The sequence below is a fragment of the Bombina bombina genome, chromosome 4 (genome assembly GCF_027579735.1).
Source record: "Bombina bombina isolate aBomBom1 chromosome 4, aBomBom1.pri, whole genome shotgun sequence".
Taxonomy (NCBI): domain Eukaryota; kingdom Metazoa; phylum Chordata; class Amphibia; order Anura; family Bombinatoridae; genus Bombina; species Bombina bombina.
The window spans coordinates 163542515-163560044 of record NC_069502.1 but is presented as its reverse complement, the minus strand read 5'-3'; the positions used below and the strand labels follow the sequence as shown (position 1 = coordinate 163560044).

Sequence of the window (17530 nt, the reverse complement as noted above, 5' to 3'; positions counted from 1 at the left end):
CAAAATTAAACTTTCATGATGCAGATAGAGCAGGCAATTTTAATCAACTTTCAAATTTACTCCTATTATACATTTTTCTTTGTTCTCTTGGTATCACCTGGGTTCAGCACCTGGGTAGCGCTTGCTGATTTCTGCCTACATCTGACACCAATCAGAAAGGGCTACCCAGGTGCTGAATGAAAAATGGGCCAGTTCCCATGCTTACATTCCTGCTTTTCCAAATAAAGATACCAAGAGAACAAAGAAAAATTGATAATAGGAGTAAGTTAGAAAGTTGCTTAAAATTGCATGCTCTATCTGAATGATGAAAGTTTAATTTTGACTAGACTATCCCTTAACCCTTTGAGCGCTAGTGACGGCTGTCACAGAGTTTCCCACTCTGGTGCTAATGACGGCTCAGAGCCGTCACTAGCACTCTCCCACCTTGAGGGAGATCTGGGGGCTCCCACCCGCTCCTACCCCGGCGATCGTGCCTGTAGAGTGACAGGCATCGCCAGGGCTTCCCATTTTGCGTTGTGACGTCACGCGCAATAACGTGATGACTTCAACCTGCAACTTTATTTATACTTAACAATGTTAAGTATAGGAGCAGGGGGCATGCTGCTTAGAACCCTGTATCTCAGGCATCTAAGCAGCTACAGACCCCCAAGACCCACCATTGGAAAAGGTAATCGCCTAACCTTTCCAATAGTGTATTGGGGGTCTGAAAAAAATTAAAAAAAAGTTAACAAAAAAATTGTTAAAAAAAATTAAAAAAATAAAAAAAACATTAAAAAATCTTAGCACCCAGGTGAGAAAGTGCTTAGCACTCAAAGGGTTAAGTTGCTGTTTTCCCTGAGGGGAAAGAGGGTTCTTATGGAGTTCCTATCTCCACCTGTTTGTTTGAGAGGGACTAGCAAGGAGACAACTTTCTTCACAGAATGCAGTTGATCACCATTAAAAATGCTGATCACCTGCCCCAGTAGAAATTAGATAATTTTAATGCTTACAGAGGGGGCTGTTACAGAGGTATGAGACCCCTTATATCAAAGATTAATTCCCCATCTTTCAAACACACCACTATATTTTTTATATCCATGCCAATTAAGTACACATGCAGTGTCTGAGGGGAAGGGGGCAAATTTAGTTTAGCTCAGTTTGGCTTGAAGAGATTTCCTCTTTACAATAGTGGGTCTTATACACTTGTCATTATTAGGTGATTTGCATAAAATGGCTATAATTAACATATTGGCATAAATTGGCAATTTCAAGTCTAATGTATTTACTCTATGGGGAGAGTGGATCTAAAGGAGTCTCATGCCCTAAGGGCATCATACAACACACACACAATACCTCTATCATAAAAAAGCGCATTACATACTTTCAGTCCCTTTTGATAGCAGGTGATTGTGATTTATGGTGATCTGGCCTTTAAAGGGACAATAGGACCCCAAAATAGGTAGTACACCGTTGCAAGTGACCCCTCTTTTAAATTAGAGATCACTTGACCAGGCAATAGTAATTACCTAATAGAACCATAGGCATATGAAAACATCAGGGGGCTGGGTAACCCCTATGCTGCCCTCATGATACATAGAGAAACATAAGACTCTTATTTGAAAGCAGCAAACGTTTCCTCCCTTGAAAACAATCACACATATCTCACAGCATTTGATCTATTTTGGTGTTCTGTTGATTTTTTAAGAACCCATCACGATATAACTGTATCATAAGAAATCTTGTAACTGCAGCAACCACTAGACTCATTCTGTCGTGTGTTTGATGTTAGAAAGGAATACAACTAAATAGGAAAACTGGGTAAGTGTTAAAATAGATGGTATTTTTTGATATTATATATAGGATGATTTGATTTGGTACAACTATTTTTTGGGGGTTTGGACAGAGGTAGGAGCATTTGCATATTGTCAGAATGAGTAGTCACCTTCCTGAGAAATCCTAATTTTGTGTAATTTTAAAATTTATAGTTAGATATTTTATACCTAGTTATTTTCTGTACAAACTGCAAGAAGGTACAGTGAGACAAAATAATAATTTTAATTTAACATTAAATGTAGAAAAAACAGATCTATAGTATTTTGGGAGTGTAAACAGATGCTAAATATGGCACCTTCAGATGTGTGTTTGAGATATTTAGGAAATTCTGGTGTTTACTATATCCTAGAAATTGAAATTGCTTGCATTTAATATGGCAGCATTTCCCCATAGTACGGAATTTCTGCAAACTAAAGCTATTTTGTACATATTCTTGGTCTGTTCCAAAAATCAAGGTATGATTTGTGTGGCTACCTCACAGAAAAAAATATTGAAACCGAAATGAAAAAACAATCTAGTACAGTTGTGTGAAATGGTTCAGCACCGAAGGGGTTACAATATAACCCCTTCCATATAAGATCAGCACTCTTACATATCTTATTAGAGCCTGAGTCATAGGTAAGTACAGATATACAAAAGACTCCTCTCCTTTTTAGCGGTTTTTCAAATCATTTATTGGTTCCAACATTTTGACAAAGGCCCAGGTTGGGGCAGAAACGTTGGAAAACGTTGAAAAACCTCTAAAAAGGAGAGAAGAGTCTTTTGTATATAATAAAAGGAATTTAAATCCTAAGGAAGCAAGAACTGAATACAGATATGAAGTTCTCCACAGTAGAAAGCAATCAGAAATCATAAGCAGTAGCAGAATTATATGTAGGATGGATAGATAAGCATATAATATTGATATTAATCATATAAACCCTAAGCCAGTATTAGCTAATTATAGATGTGCAGATTTTCACAGTTTTAAGCAGATATTAATCACCCGTTGACTGCTTTTGTTTTGAAATAGATTGAAAGCAAAATAAAAAAAGCAATATTGTGACATTGAGATAACAAAGAGATTGCTGGAAGTGTGTTCATATTAAAATTAAAACATTTTTTCTTGTATTAAAAGGATAGAAAGGTCAACATTGCAATGTGCACAAATGGATTTCAATTTAAAATAGAAGGATTTTTGCATTAAACTTCCATTAAAGGGACACTCTAGTCCAAAATAAACTTTCATGATTCAGATTTTAAACAACTTTCCATTTTACTTTTATCCCCAATTTTGCTTTCTTCTCTTGGTATTCTTTGTTGAAAGCTAAGCCTAGGACGTTCATATGCTAATTTCTTAGACCTTGAAGGCCGACTCTTATCTGAATGCATTTGACAGTTTTTCACCACCAGAGGGTGTTAGTTCCTGTGTGTCATATAGATAACACTGTACTCACGCACGTGGAGTTACCTAAGAGACAGCACTGATTGGCTAAAATGCAAGTCTGTCAAAAGAACTGAAATAAGGGGGCAGTCTGCAGAGGCTTAGATACAAGATAATCACAGAGATAAAAAGTGTATTATTATAACTGTGTTGGTTTTGCAAACCTAAGGAATCTATACTATAATGGCGTTTGTAACACGCATCCTCAAAGGAATGTTGGCTGCAAAGAATCCACCAGGATGCAGCGTAAGCAAACGAAGCCTTACAAAAAAAAACATGCAACCGCCTGCACGAAGCAACGAAAAAAAACGCCCAGAAGAAATAAAAAACCCTAACAACCCGCACAAAGTATTAACAAACACCGAAACCGCCAACATCGCAAAATAATAAAGTAATTAACCCCTAATCCGCAAATAACATAATTAAAATATTAACTCCTAAACCGCCAACCCCCCACATCGCATTAAACCCAATTAACCTATTAACCCCTAAACCGACAAACCCCCTACATCGCAATAAACCTAATTAACCTATTAACTCCTAAACTGCCAACCCCCCACATCACAATAAACCTAATTAACCTATTAACCCCTAAACCGCCAAACCCCCACATCGCAATAAACCTCATTAACCTATCAACTCCTAAACCACCAACCCCCCACAACACAAATAACTAATTTAATTACTAAGCCCCCTAACCTAACACCCCCTAAATTAACCCCAATACTAAGTTACACTTAAATAAAACAACATTTAATTAGAAAAAAATAATCTAAAATTACAAAAAAATAAAAAAACTCTAAAATCACAGAAAAAAATAAACAAAATTATCAAAAATAATTATTTTTTATCTAATCCCTTTGAAAATTAAAAAGCCCCCCCCCCCCCCAAAAAAACACCCCCTAATCTAAACTATCAATAGCTCTTAAAAGGGCCTTTTGTAGGGCATTGCCCTAAGTTAAAGGGACAGTCTAGGCCAAAATAAACTTTCATGATTCAGATAGAGCATGTAATTTTAAACAATTTTCCAATTTACTTTTATCACCAATTTAGCTTTGTTCTCTTGGTATTCTTAGTTGAAAGCTTAACCTAGGAGGTTCATATGCTAATTTCTTAGACCTTGAAGCCCACCTCTTTCAGATTGCATTTTAACAGTTTTTCACCACTAGAGGGTGTTAGTTCACATATTTCATATAGATAACACTGTGCTCGTGCACGTGAAGTAATCTGGGAGCAGGCACTGATTGGCTAGACTGCAAGTCTGTCAAAAGAACTGAAAAAAGGGGCAGTTTGCAGAGGCTTAGATACAAGATAATCACAGAGGTTAAAAGTATTTTATTATAACTGTGTTGGTTATGCAAAACTGGGAAATGGGTAAGAAAGGAATTATCTATCTTTTAAAACAATAAAAATTCTGGTGTAGACTGTCCCTTTAAACAGCTCTTTTACATTTAAAAAATACTAAGTCCCCAGTAACAGTAAACAAACACCCAAAATAAAAAAAAAACATAACACTAAAAAAACCTAAACTACACATTGCCCCTAAAGGGGCATTTGTATGGGCATTGCCCTTAAAAGGACATTTAGCTCGTTTACTGCCCTTAAAAGGGCAATCAGCTCTTTTACAGCCCATTAAATCCCTAATCTTAAAAATAAAAAAGCCTCTAAAAATAAAAAAAAATCCTATAACTAAGCCCGAAATAGGTACTCACCGTTCCTGAAGTTCGGCGGAGAAGGTCTTCTTCCAGACGGCTCCATCATCTTCTATATTCATCCGGAGCGAAGGCAGCATGGAGGTGCGGAGATGGCTTCCCCGATGCACGGATCCTCAGCAGCGGTCCTCAGCCGTGGAGGCTCCTCTTCATGCGATCGTCTGTAGCACACTAAAGATTGAATGCAAGGTACCCCATATTTATTGGGGTACCTTGCATTCCTATTGGCTGAAATTTTGAAATCAGCCAATAGGATGAGAGCTACTGAAATCTTATTGGCTGATTTGAACAACCAATAGGATTTCAGTAGCTCTCATCCTATTGGCTGACTTCAAAATTTCAGCCAATAGGAATGCAAGTTACCCCAAATTGAATGCGGTACCTTGCATTTAATTTTCAGTGTACGCTGGAGATTGGATGAAGAGGAGCATCCACTCCGCTGAGGATTGCTGCCACTAAGGACTGCCGCTAAGAACCGCCGCTGAGGACCGCCGCTCCGGATTCGTGCATCAGGGAAGACCGCTCCGCCGTCTTTGCTCCGGATGAAGATAGAAGATGATGGAGCTGCCTGGAAGAAGACCTTCACCGCCGGACTTCAGGAACAGTGAGTACCTATTTGGGGCTTAGGTTTAGGATTTTTTTATTTTTTTTAAGATTAGAGATTTAATGGGCTGTGAAAGCTGATTGCCCTTTTAAGGGCAGTAAAGGAGCTGAATGCCCTTTTAAGGGCAATGCCTATACAAAAGCCCCTTTAGGGGCAATGGGTAGTTTATTTTTTTTTATTTTGGGGGTGTTGGTTGGGTGGGGAGTTTTACTGTTAGGGGGTAATTGGTATTTTTTTCAAGTAAAAGAGCTGTTTAACTTAGGGAAATGCCCTAAAAAAGGCTTTTAAGGGCTATTGGTAGTTTAGTATTAGATTAGGGGGTGTTTTTATTTTGGGGGGGATTATTTATTTTATAGGGGTATTAGTTTAGGTTTAATTTTTTTATTTTGTATAGCTTTGTTTATTTTTTCTGTAATTTACCTTTTTTTTATTTTTTGTAACTTTAGCTTGGGGGTTTGTATTTTTTAAACATAGACTGCCCTCTGGGCAGACATCACTTACTAGGTAATAAAGGGATTATCTATCTTTTAAAACAATATACATTCCGGTGTAGACTGTCCCTTTAACAAAAATGCTTCTAGTAAAAGTTATTTCTGTTTTTCTGCGGCATACGCGCATATCCTGGGAAGGCCTATGCACCAGTATTCAAGCTCAGCGAGATGTAGATGGTGTGTTTTGCCTCTGTGAAGACAGAATTTGTGTCATTGATGCCACCACTGACTCTCTGAGAAGGTGTGGTGTTTGAATGCTGGTGCACAGCCCTCACAGGATATGTGCATATGCCGCAGAAAAACAGTAATAATGTTTACTACAGGCATTTTTGCTTATTCAAGTATATTGCGGAAAAAACTTCTATTTTACATTGAAATGCTCCCATGCATATTTAATTTTGACCTTTTCATCCCTTTAAGTAGGTATCTCTTTTAGAGATGTGCATTTGTTTTCGGATATAATGCACCAACAAAATTGAAAGAAAACGAAAAAATACCGACAAATGCATTAGAATTTATTCTTTCCTTTAAATGTTTTTTTTTTAAGCTTTATACCTTAACTTGCTCTGGAGAGCGCGCTAACCCGATCTTCTTGCCAGGTCTCGGCCGCGCTAACAGAAGTCTTAGCGCATTTGGCACCGAGGATCTGCACTAAGTTTAGTGCAGGTCTTTGGAGCCAGGGTTCTGGCAAGAAGAGGATTAGGTTAGCGCACTCTCCAGCACGCTTTAGGGTAAGTATCTAGCTACAGATGAGCTTTTCAGCTTTAAAACATTTACATTCATTTTAATGAAAACAAATGTAAATGTTTAATGAAAATTCAATTTTTAACTGACATGAAACCCATATATTACAACTTTCCAATTTACTTCTATTACCAAATTTGCTTTGTTCTACTGGGAGCTAGCTGAGCAGATCAGGTAAGCCAATGACATGAGGCATTTATGCATAGCCACCAATCAGCAGCTAGCTTCCAGTAGGGCTTTGCTGCTCTTGAGCCTACCTAGGTATTCTTTGCAACAAATGATAGCAAGAAAACAAAGCAAATTTGACAATAGAAGTAATTTGGAACGTTGTTTAAAATTGCCTTCTCTATCTGAATAAAGAAAGAAAAAATGTAGATTTTATAGCCCTATCAGTGCATTTTTGACAGTTTTTCCACAGCTATACAGTGCTAGTTCATGTGTGCCATATAGGTAACATTGTGCTCACTCACGTGGAGTTATTTATGACTCAGCACCAGTTGGCTAACATGTAAGTCAAAAGAACTGAAATAGGAGGGCAGTCTACAGGGGCTTAAAGGGATATGAAACCCATTTTTTTTCTTTTATGATTGAGATAGAGCATGCAATTTTAAGCAACTTTTTATTTACACCTATTATCAAATGTTTTTCGTTGGTGGCTCAGCAAGCACTACCCAGGTGATGAACCAAAAATGGACCGGCTCCTAAGCTCACATTCCTGCTTCTTCAAATAAAGATACCAAGAGAACGAAGAAAAATTGATAGGTGTAAATTAGAAAGCTGCTTAAAATTGCATGCTCTATCTTAAAGGGCCATTAAACCCAAAATCTTTCTTTCATGATTCAGATAGAGAATACAAATTTAAACAACATTACAATTTACTTCCATTATTTATTTTGCTTCATTTTTTAAATATCCTTAGTTGAAGAAAAAGCAATGCACATGGTGAGCCAATCACATGAAGCTTCTATGTGCAGCAACCAATCAGAAGCTAGTGAGCATATCTAGATATGCTTTTCATCAAAGAATATAAAGAGAATAAAACAAATTAGATAATATAAGTAAATTAGAAAGATGTTTAAAATTGCATTCTCTTTCTAAATCAAAAAAGAAAAAATGTGGGTGGCATGTCCCTTTAATCATGAAAGAAAAAATTTGGGTTACATATCCCTTTAAACACAAGGTAATCACAGAGGTAAAAAGTATATTAATATAACCGTGTTAGTTATGCAGATCTGGGGAATGGGTAATAAAGGGATTATCTAACTTTTTAAACAATAAGAATTCTGGAGGAGACTGTCCCTTTAAGACTAGCTTTTTTCAATGGGTATATTCTGCTCTGTTCGTAAATAGCACAATTCTGCAATTTTACCAACAAATTGACAGTTTTAAATGCCAGGGCACAGACGTTTTGCCAAGTAAGTGCTATTAGCAAGTCATTTTTTTCTGGTGACTTTTATCTCACTTTAATTGATATAGTCATTTTTATAGGTTCATAGTAAATAATATGAATAGTGAAATAATTAATATATGGAAAATATTGTATGAAATTAGCTTAAAATTTTCGATTTTTTCCTTTGTATTGACAAATTTCACAAATATTTAAGTAAACCAAATTAAAAGTTTTTTCAAGTTTTAAAACTTCAAATTAAAGGGAGAGTAAATTCAAAATAAGTTTAAGTGGATTGGAAAAAGCAAGACTTTTTTAATGTCTTTCCATTTTACTTCTGTTACCAATTTTGCTTAGTTCTCTTGATGTCCTTTATTAAAGAGTAATCCTAGGTGAGCTCAGGAGTGTGCACGTTTCTTTAGCCATCTGTCAGCAACATCTGCAACATTGTTTATAGCTACAATATTGAATGTTGCAAACACTGCTACTATAGACTGCAATAGCCACGTGCACACTCCTAAGACTTTATCAGCCTACCTGCCATTACTCTTCAGCAAAAAATACCAAGAGAACAAAGCAAATGTAATAATTGATGTAAACTGGAAAGTTGTTTAAAGGGACACTGAACCCAAATTTTTTCTTTTGTGATTCAGATAGAGCATGCAATTTTAAACAACTTTCTAATTTACTCCTATGATCAATTTTTCTTCGTTCTCTTGCTATCTTTATTTGAAAAAAGAAGGCATCTAAGCTATTTTTTGGTTCAGCCCCTGGACAGCACTTGTTTATTGGTCGGTTAAATTAATCCACCAATCAGCAAGAACAACCCAGGTTGTTCACCAAAAATGGGCCGGCACCTTAACTTACATTCTTGCTTTCCAAATAAAGATACCAAGATAATGAAGACAATTTAATAATAGGAGTAAATTTGAAATTTGCTTAAAATTGCATGCTCTATCTGAATCACAAAAGAAAAAATGGGGGTTCAGTGTCCCTTTAAAATTGCAGTTTTAACTGAATCATTAAAGTTTAATTTTAACTTTATTGCCAGAATTACTTTGTTCGTTATGACAGATTTGATACAAAAAATACTGAAAATCTCGTTATCCTTCATTATTATTATTAATATTAGTCAGTCTTAAAGCTGCAAGAACAAACACAACAAAACAAGTGAAAATAAATCATTGTTTTCTTAACTAAGCATGAGAATGCTGTGCTGCAGAGCCTGGAAGCGATTGGGCTCACTGCAGACCGTCAGACTATCCTTCTTTATGCTTGATCCTCTTGCAGAATCCATTCTGGGTCCAGCAGAAGAGGAGATGGATTTCTGAGACTGACACGCTCCTTGGGATAAACCCCTGGAGGAGGATTGTGAGGACTTGTAGGAGCGCGAGCGCAGGGCCTCCAGTTGACGCACAGTCACACAATTCAAGCAGGTGATTATAACCAATGGTAGAAGGAAAGATACAAATACATTCACCTGCAGTGAAGACAAAAAAAAGTGTTAGGTACAGACATGACTGTTATGATTATATTAAAACCTGACCTGATACATTTAAATGAACAAAAAACATTGTTTTTTTGTCTCATGATTCAGACAGAGCATGTGATTTTAAACAACTTTCAAATTTACTTCTATTATTTATTTGGTTTGGGTTCACCAGCCATTTCCTGCTCAGAACCAGCAGCTCTCTGTGGTTCCTGAGCAGGACTTTATCTATATGTTTAACCCCTTTGCAAGGTGTGGGGCTTTGAACACACAGAGTTCCTGGCTGAGTAAGTCAAATTTACACAACCCCTTTGCAAGGTGTGGGGCTTTGAACACACCGAGTTCCTGGCTGAGTAAATCAAATTTACACACTCTAGTGAATTAGAGTTTGTTATTTGTCTACTACAATGTCCCTTTAAAGGGACACTCAGTTTAAATTACATTTTCATGATTCAGATACAGCATGCAATTTTAAACAACTTTCCAATTTACTTCCATTAAAAAAAATGTGCACAGTCTGTTATTTTTACACTTTTTGAGTCACCAGATCCTACTGAGCATGTGCAAGAATTCACAGACTATACGTATTTGCATTTGTGATTGGCTGATTGCTATCACATGGTACAAGGGGAGTGGAAATATACATAACTTTGAAATTTGTTATAAAAAAATCTACTACTCATTTGAAGTTCAGACTAAGTGCTATCGCATTGTCTTGTTATCTTGCATTTGTTGATTATGCAAATCTAATGTGTTGACTGGTCCTTTAAGAGAAAACAGACTGACTGAAGCTGGGGCAGTAGAAGCCAGTAAAACAAACATCTACCTTTTTCTAAACCCTTACTTCTTAACCTGACATATATAAATATATATTACCCATATATAAATATATATTACCCATATATAAATATATATTACCCAGAAAACAGTTCTTCTAATTTCTATCCTCAAACCTTCCTGGCTGGTCAGCTGCTTGCTGTGAAAGGTTCACCTCTACTCAGGTAGGGAAATCCTTACAATCTGGTCTTTTTATATTCACACTTTCTGGGGAACAGGGTCCTACTGAGTATATGCACAGGTTCACAGGGTATACGTATACTAGTCTGTGATTGGCTGATGTCTGTCACATGATACAGGGGGGCCAGAAAATGGGAGAAAAAATACATTTGTCAGAAATAAATCTACAGCCTATTTGAAATTCAGAGTAGGTATTAAATTATTGTTTTTTTATTATGCGCTTGTCAATTATGTGATTCAACTGCATTGAGTGGTCCTTTAACTAATAATATTTACGTGTTGCTGTTGGGGTTACTTAGAGCAAATATTTATGCCTGGAGTGTAACTTGCTACAACGAAAAACACTGTGCTAAAAAAATAAAGCTTGTTGTTTGGTCTAATTCATGTGAATAACTGTTGTGAAATCTATATATTTAGCTACTGATACAGTGTTACATTATTTTTAGTTTTTGTTTCAAAGTGAATGTATCAATTGAATTATGTATTCCAGGATCTCTTTGCTGATCATATCCTCCTATGTAGCAACTATCTGTATAGTTATTATATTTATTTAAATTCTATTTTATTGTTATTTTAGGCATTTCATTTTCTTTGTGATACAAACACATTTATTCACAATTTTTGACTGCACAGATTTAAGCCAATGTTAAAATTCTTGTTTACGCTCAGTAGATCCCTTAATTATTTTGTTTAACGTAAAAAAAAAAGTAAAAATTGTTCTTTTAAATAATAATGTGTGCACAAAGTTAATATGATCATCTAAATGTTAATAGTATTACTATACTATATTACTATAAATAGTATTGCAAGGAACTATTTGGATGATTGAAAATAACTATTAACTACATATGCCCTAAATGAATATAATTAAGTGAAAAGCCTGCATTAAAGCATATTAGTCATAGGCAGTGGTCATCAACACTGAATTATGTATCACTTTTGCTTTACCTGTATATATTTTCTGTGATGGCTTCTTAAAACCAAAGAGCATAAAGTAGGCTTTACAAGCATAACCTTGGCACATATATATCCTTAATTTGCAGATTGTTATCTTTACATTTTTGCTGAAGTCAAACAATGGAGAATTTGTTAACACAAGACTGGCAAACTTTCTACAAATGCTAGTTCAGATCCTTCAAGCAGGGATAGTGGAATTTGACCATTGAAAAACAATTGCAGCAAACAATGGGAAGGCATGCAGAAAAGGTTTGAACAGGTTTTTGGAAGGTTTGAACAGTTCAGGTATAAAGAGTACTATTAAAGTTCTGTTATCATGAAAAAATGACATGCTCTCATTCAGTAGATTATCATTATTGACCCTACCCCTGCAAAGGGGTTAAGCACATAGGTAAAGACCTGCTAGAAACCTGCAACTAACTGCTGGTCCTTAGCAGAAATTACTGCTGAGCCAATAAAAACAAAGCAAACATTAAACATTGCTATTAAATTTTGTTTTATAGTTTTTATAGGCAAATACAAATAACAATGGCTTTATTTCTGTTTAAATTGAGTGATAGCAAAAATGCTAATAATTCTTAGGTCTTTTGGGCAAGTTTTTCTCTGAATTTCCCTGTCCTTAAATGGACAAATTAGTCAAAATTAAAATTTCAATAGGGCATGCAATTTTAAACAACTTTCCAATTTACTTTTATCATCAAAATTGCTTTGCTCTCTTGGTATTCTCTAGGTACGCTCATATGCTAATTTCTAAGCCGTTGAACTGCCTCTTATCTCAGTGCATTTTGTCTGTTTTTAACAGTTAGACACTGCTAGTTCATGTGTGCCATATAGATTGCATTGTGCTCACTCCCGTGGAGTTATTTAAGAGTCAGCACGGATTGGCTAAAATGCATGTCTGTCAAAAGAACTGAGATAAGGGCGGAAGTCTGCAGAGGCTTAGAAAAAAGTTAATCACAGAGGTAAAAAAGTGTATTAATATAACAGTGATGGTTATGCAAAACTGGGGAATGGGTAATAAAGAGATTATCGTTTAAATTCTAGAGTAGACTGTACCTTTAAGGGGAGAAGGATATAAAGAAAAAAAATAAGTCTGATAATGGAAGTGAATGGAATACTGTTTATATTTCAAGCTCTTTCTCTATCATTAAAGTTTATTTTGGACTTTTTTGTTTGTTGTTTGTGTTGACTAAGTTTTTAGGAAAGTTTAACTTGATTGTAAACACAAATAATGACACTTTTTACATTCACCCCTTCCTATTATATGATATAGAGGGGCCACATGCATGCTTCATGCTTCAACCAGACTTTTTTAGAATATCTTTTTATAGTTTTTAAGAAAAATTGTCATTTAGTGGCCATATAATAAAAAAGATATCATTGTTATCATCCATACATTATAGTATTGAACACAGAGCAATGCTCGGTTAAAATTGAACTTTTTATATGAAAATATATTTGATATAGCTGATGATTCTTCATATGTGTAATAGATATTTTTCGTATTTAAAAGGACAATTTAAGCTAAGAGTGAGCTCCAAACCTGACAGCAAAAAGACCCATAGCATACCTGAGCCGGTTAGTCCTTGCTTTGAAAGCCAACCAGCTTGGGTGCTGAGAAACACAGGTGTGCCTGGGTTGTTAAACCTATTGCTACATTGTGATCCTGGGATCTTAATAAACCCAAACATAACCTTCTAATTCTCTCCATCACAATGGCTTACTAACAGATGGACAAGCTGTTGAGGATTCAGGGATGTAAAATGTGTGCAGAGGTTTTCATTATTCTCAAAAATATCTAAAAGATTAGGGTTTATATATTAAACTGATTAATATGTATAGTAGAGAGATAGATAGATGATAGATAGAGATAGATAGATGATAGATAGAAATAGATAGATGATAGATTAATAGAGATAGATAGATAGATAGATAGATAGATAGATAGATAGATGATAGATAGAGATAGATAGATGATAGATTAATAGAGATAGATAGATGACAGATAAATTAGACAGATGATAGATAAAGAGATAGATATATAGATAGACAGATAAAGCTAAACCATGTGAAACTAGAAAATAGGCTAGTCATTTATTTTTGAATGTGTCTATGTAACAATAGACTGCCACTCTTTATAAATGACCCAGACTTGAGCACAACACAAGACTGATGCTCAGTGTAATGAATTTTAGATTACTAGCCGCTTAAACAAAACCATCATCAGCTATCAATCAAGGAGGAATAAGACTACACCAGAAAACCCTGCACAAGTGCTATGATATGCACTTGTTTGATTTATGTCTTACATTGCCTTGTATACGCTGAGGCTTATGGCAAAAGGTTTGCTGATCCCACATAGGAAATAAAACAAATAAGCAATTCCTGGTCTGAAAAATCAAGACCAACCCACAGTATCCCATTTTCAGCCAAAAAAGGAATTCATTGCTTTGCAGTAATCTCTAAACACCAGGGTTTAATTATTACTTCTTTCATTAATAGAAACTATTTAAACCATGTTGAGAAAGAAAGAGAAAGAAAGAGAGAAAGAGAGAGAGAGAGAGAGAGAGAGAGAGAGAGAGAGAGAGAGAGAGAGAGAGATACTAGAAAACACTCTCCAATATTATATATAACTTGATTCACTAATAAAGCCGTATGTAACTTAGTGAATCAGATCCACAGACATAACATTCCTCTAGAGAAATAAGAGTACTGTACTGTAATATGGTGGCCAATAACATTAAAAGTAATATACATAAAAGAGCGGACTGACAAGACAACTGAATGAAATGTAATTACCTGTACAAAAACGTTAAGGGTGGCTGTGGTAACTAGGTATGTGCACACTAAAGAGGAGGGCTCGGGAACACCCTCTTCTGTGTTTCTTGTGTATTTTACTCCCATAATAAAAGCCATTGGCAGGGCAAGTGCTAAGGAAGAAATCCATATTAGAGCCAAGATCTTCTTGGTTCTCCTTCTGGACATGACTCGTTTGGCTTTCATTGGATGGCAGATACCGAGGTATCTATCACAGCTCAGGCTGGTAATGTTCAGCACAGTGGCATAGGAGCAGATATCTCTCAGAAAGTAATAACTCCTGCACATCACATCCCCAAATATCCAAGGGTAATGGACCCAGATGAAGTTGTAGAGCTCGATGGGGATGCTGACCAGAAGGATTAGGATGTCTGACAGTGCCAAGCTCACCAGGTGATAATGCACTGTGCCCTGCAAACTCTGTAAGCTCTGCTTCTTCAGCACCAGCTGAATGGTCAGCACATTCCCAATGACGCCTACCAAGAAGATTAGGACATATAGGAAAGTGAAGATCACCTTGGCAGAGATGTGAGTGTCTACTCCAAGCTCCAGAAACAGGTCTCCGCTGGGCTCAGCTGTGGGTGAGCTCAGGTTTCTTAGAGACCACATGTTTTCCCGTTTTTACAAAGCAACACCGAGACTGCTGAGAGAACTAAGCTTCAGGAATGCCCAGTCTTCAGGCACTGTCAGCGCGTCACAGTGAGGTCCTCCTCCTGTCAGTAAAGTCCACAAATGCTGTATAAGAGCCCTTGACGCTTCAAATTATGCATTTGAATCTGTAGGTAACACTGATATCTTATCTATCTATCTTTCTATCTATATATCTATCTATTTATCTCTCTCTATCATCTAATCTATACATCATCTATCTATCTATCTATCTATCTATCTATCTATCTATCTATCTATCTATCAATCTATATATATATATATATATATATATATATATATATATATATATATATATATATCTATTTCTCTATATATATATATATATCATCTAATCTATCATCTATCATCTCTCTATCTATCTATCTATCTATCTATCTATCTCTCTATCTGTCTGTCTATCTATCTATTATCTATTTATCTATCTCTCTATATGTCTGTCTATCTATCTATCTATCTATCTATCTATCTATCTATCTATCTATCTATCTATCTATCTATCTATCTATCTATCTATCTATCTATTATCTATCTATTTATCTCTCTCTCTATCATCTAATCTATATATCATCTATATCTATCTATCTATCTATCTATCTATTTATCTATCTATATATCTATTTCTCTCTCTCTATCTATCATCTAATCTATCTATCTATCTATCATCTATCTATCTAACTATCTGTCTTTCTCTCTCTCTATCTATCTATCTATCTATCTATCTATCTATCATCTATCTATCTATCTATCTATCTATCCTGTCTATAAATCATAAATGTGTATGTCACCACATACCTTAATATTTAATTTGTATATATAATACACCCGCATTTCAAACATAAATATCAAGTGTGTAGACTATATTAATTTGTTTTTGTTAACACCTTTTGCATTTTTTATTTAATATTTTGTAACTTAATTCCAGTATTCTGACATGCATATTCTTTGTATTATTTATTATTATTAACTATTATTATTATTAAATACATTATTTATCCTAGATTATTAAGAGAAGCCTGTAAGCTATATTTCATTTCCGCAGCACCTGGATGCAGAGTATAGGTGTCAGTCTTTGTTGAGTTGAGGCTAATTAATAAGCTTGAAATGGGAGGGGGGGGGGGGTTGGTAACTTTCACAGAAAGGTGAGTTGCTGAAGATCACTATAAATATGCCAATTAAATATGCCAGGAAGCCACTCTTGATCTTTTGTTCAATTTTCATTGTATAATACAAGATAATAAGAGAACAATTTATATATATATATATATATATAAATACAGGACTGGGCACACAAATGCCACTTTGTGTGGGAGAAAGTCTGTTTTTAATTTTACACTTCTGCTAGTTATGACATAACAATATGTCTCATTATTTCAGAACTCATAACAATATGTCTCATTATTTCTACCTGTCCAGGATTATTTTTTTTAAGATAACTAAGCATAAGAAGAAAAAAAAATCTATTATTTTTTTTTTTTTTTTAAGAAAAAATTGTCTCTTAAAATGAATGTTCAGTTATGTGACATTACTTATTTGACATTTTATACACACATTTCTTAAAGCTTGTGTCTTCTACCAAAAATTAATTTCCAATATAATTTTGAATATTTGTAAATTTATTTTGTGCTTTCCTTAAAAAAACAATTTGCGTTCAATTATTTGTTCATTTGTGTTGCCTGCACGACACAACGTTGAAGCCCTGATTTGATTTTGGCCGTAATGTTGTGACAGATATAATGTGGCCACATCAATGTTGTAATGTTGTCAGGTGTTCAAATTCCCTTTAACCTCTTAGAGCAAATTAAAAACCCTCTTTTAAGGGGTTAAACCTGCCACTAACCCTAATCCAGTGGTATATGTAGTGTTTGTAGTGCCATAGTCCATGGGAAATCGGCTACCTTCAATCCCTAACAACTTTGGGTGAGATTACATATGCGGCACAGGCTTAAAGGGACACTGAACCCAAATTTTTTCTTTCGTGATTTAGATTGAGCATGAAATTTTAAGCAACTTTCTAATTTACTCATATTATCAAATTTTCTTCATTCTCTTGGTATCTTTATTTGAAATGCAAGAATCTAAGTTTAGATGCCAGCCCATTTTTGGTGAACAACCTGGTTTGTCCTTGCTGATTGGGGGATAAATTCATCCACCAATAAAAAAGTGCTTTCCAGAGTTCTGAACCGAACAAAAAGCTTAGATGCCTTCTTTTTCAAATAAAGATAGCTAGAGAACGAAGAAAATTTGATAATAGGAGTAAATTATAAAGTTGCTTAAAATTGCATGCTTTATCTGAATCACGTTCTTGTACCACAATTTTGTGATGGTGGTGTGCCACAGGATTTTTTAATGTAAAAAAGTGTGCCACAGCAAAAAAAAGGTTAAAAATCACTGCTCTATCTGAATCA

The 17530-nt window shown here is 35.2% G+C and overlaps 1 protein-coding gene across 1 annotated transcript in view; it reads right to left on the bottom strand.

Moving 5' to 3' along the window:
- The window catches only part of NTSR2 (neurotensin receptor 2), a 66912-nt gene extending 51850 nt beyond the window's left edge, over positions 1-15062 (bottom strand). The window contains exons 1-2 of the mRNA XM_053711277.1: positions 14436-15062; positions 9371-9653 (exon numbers count right to left, since the gene is read on the bottom strand). Of these exons, the coding sequence (XP_053567252.1) occupies positions 9371-9653; positions 14436-15062 (910 nt within the window). The remainder of the gene's footprint in view (positions 1-9370; positions 9654-14435) is intronic.
- Positions 15063-17530: the final 2468 nt, after the last annotated feature.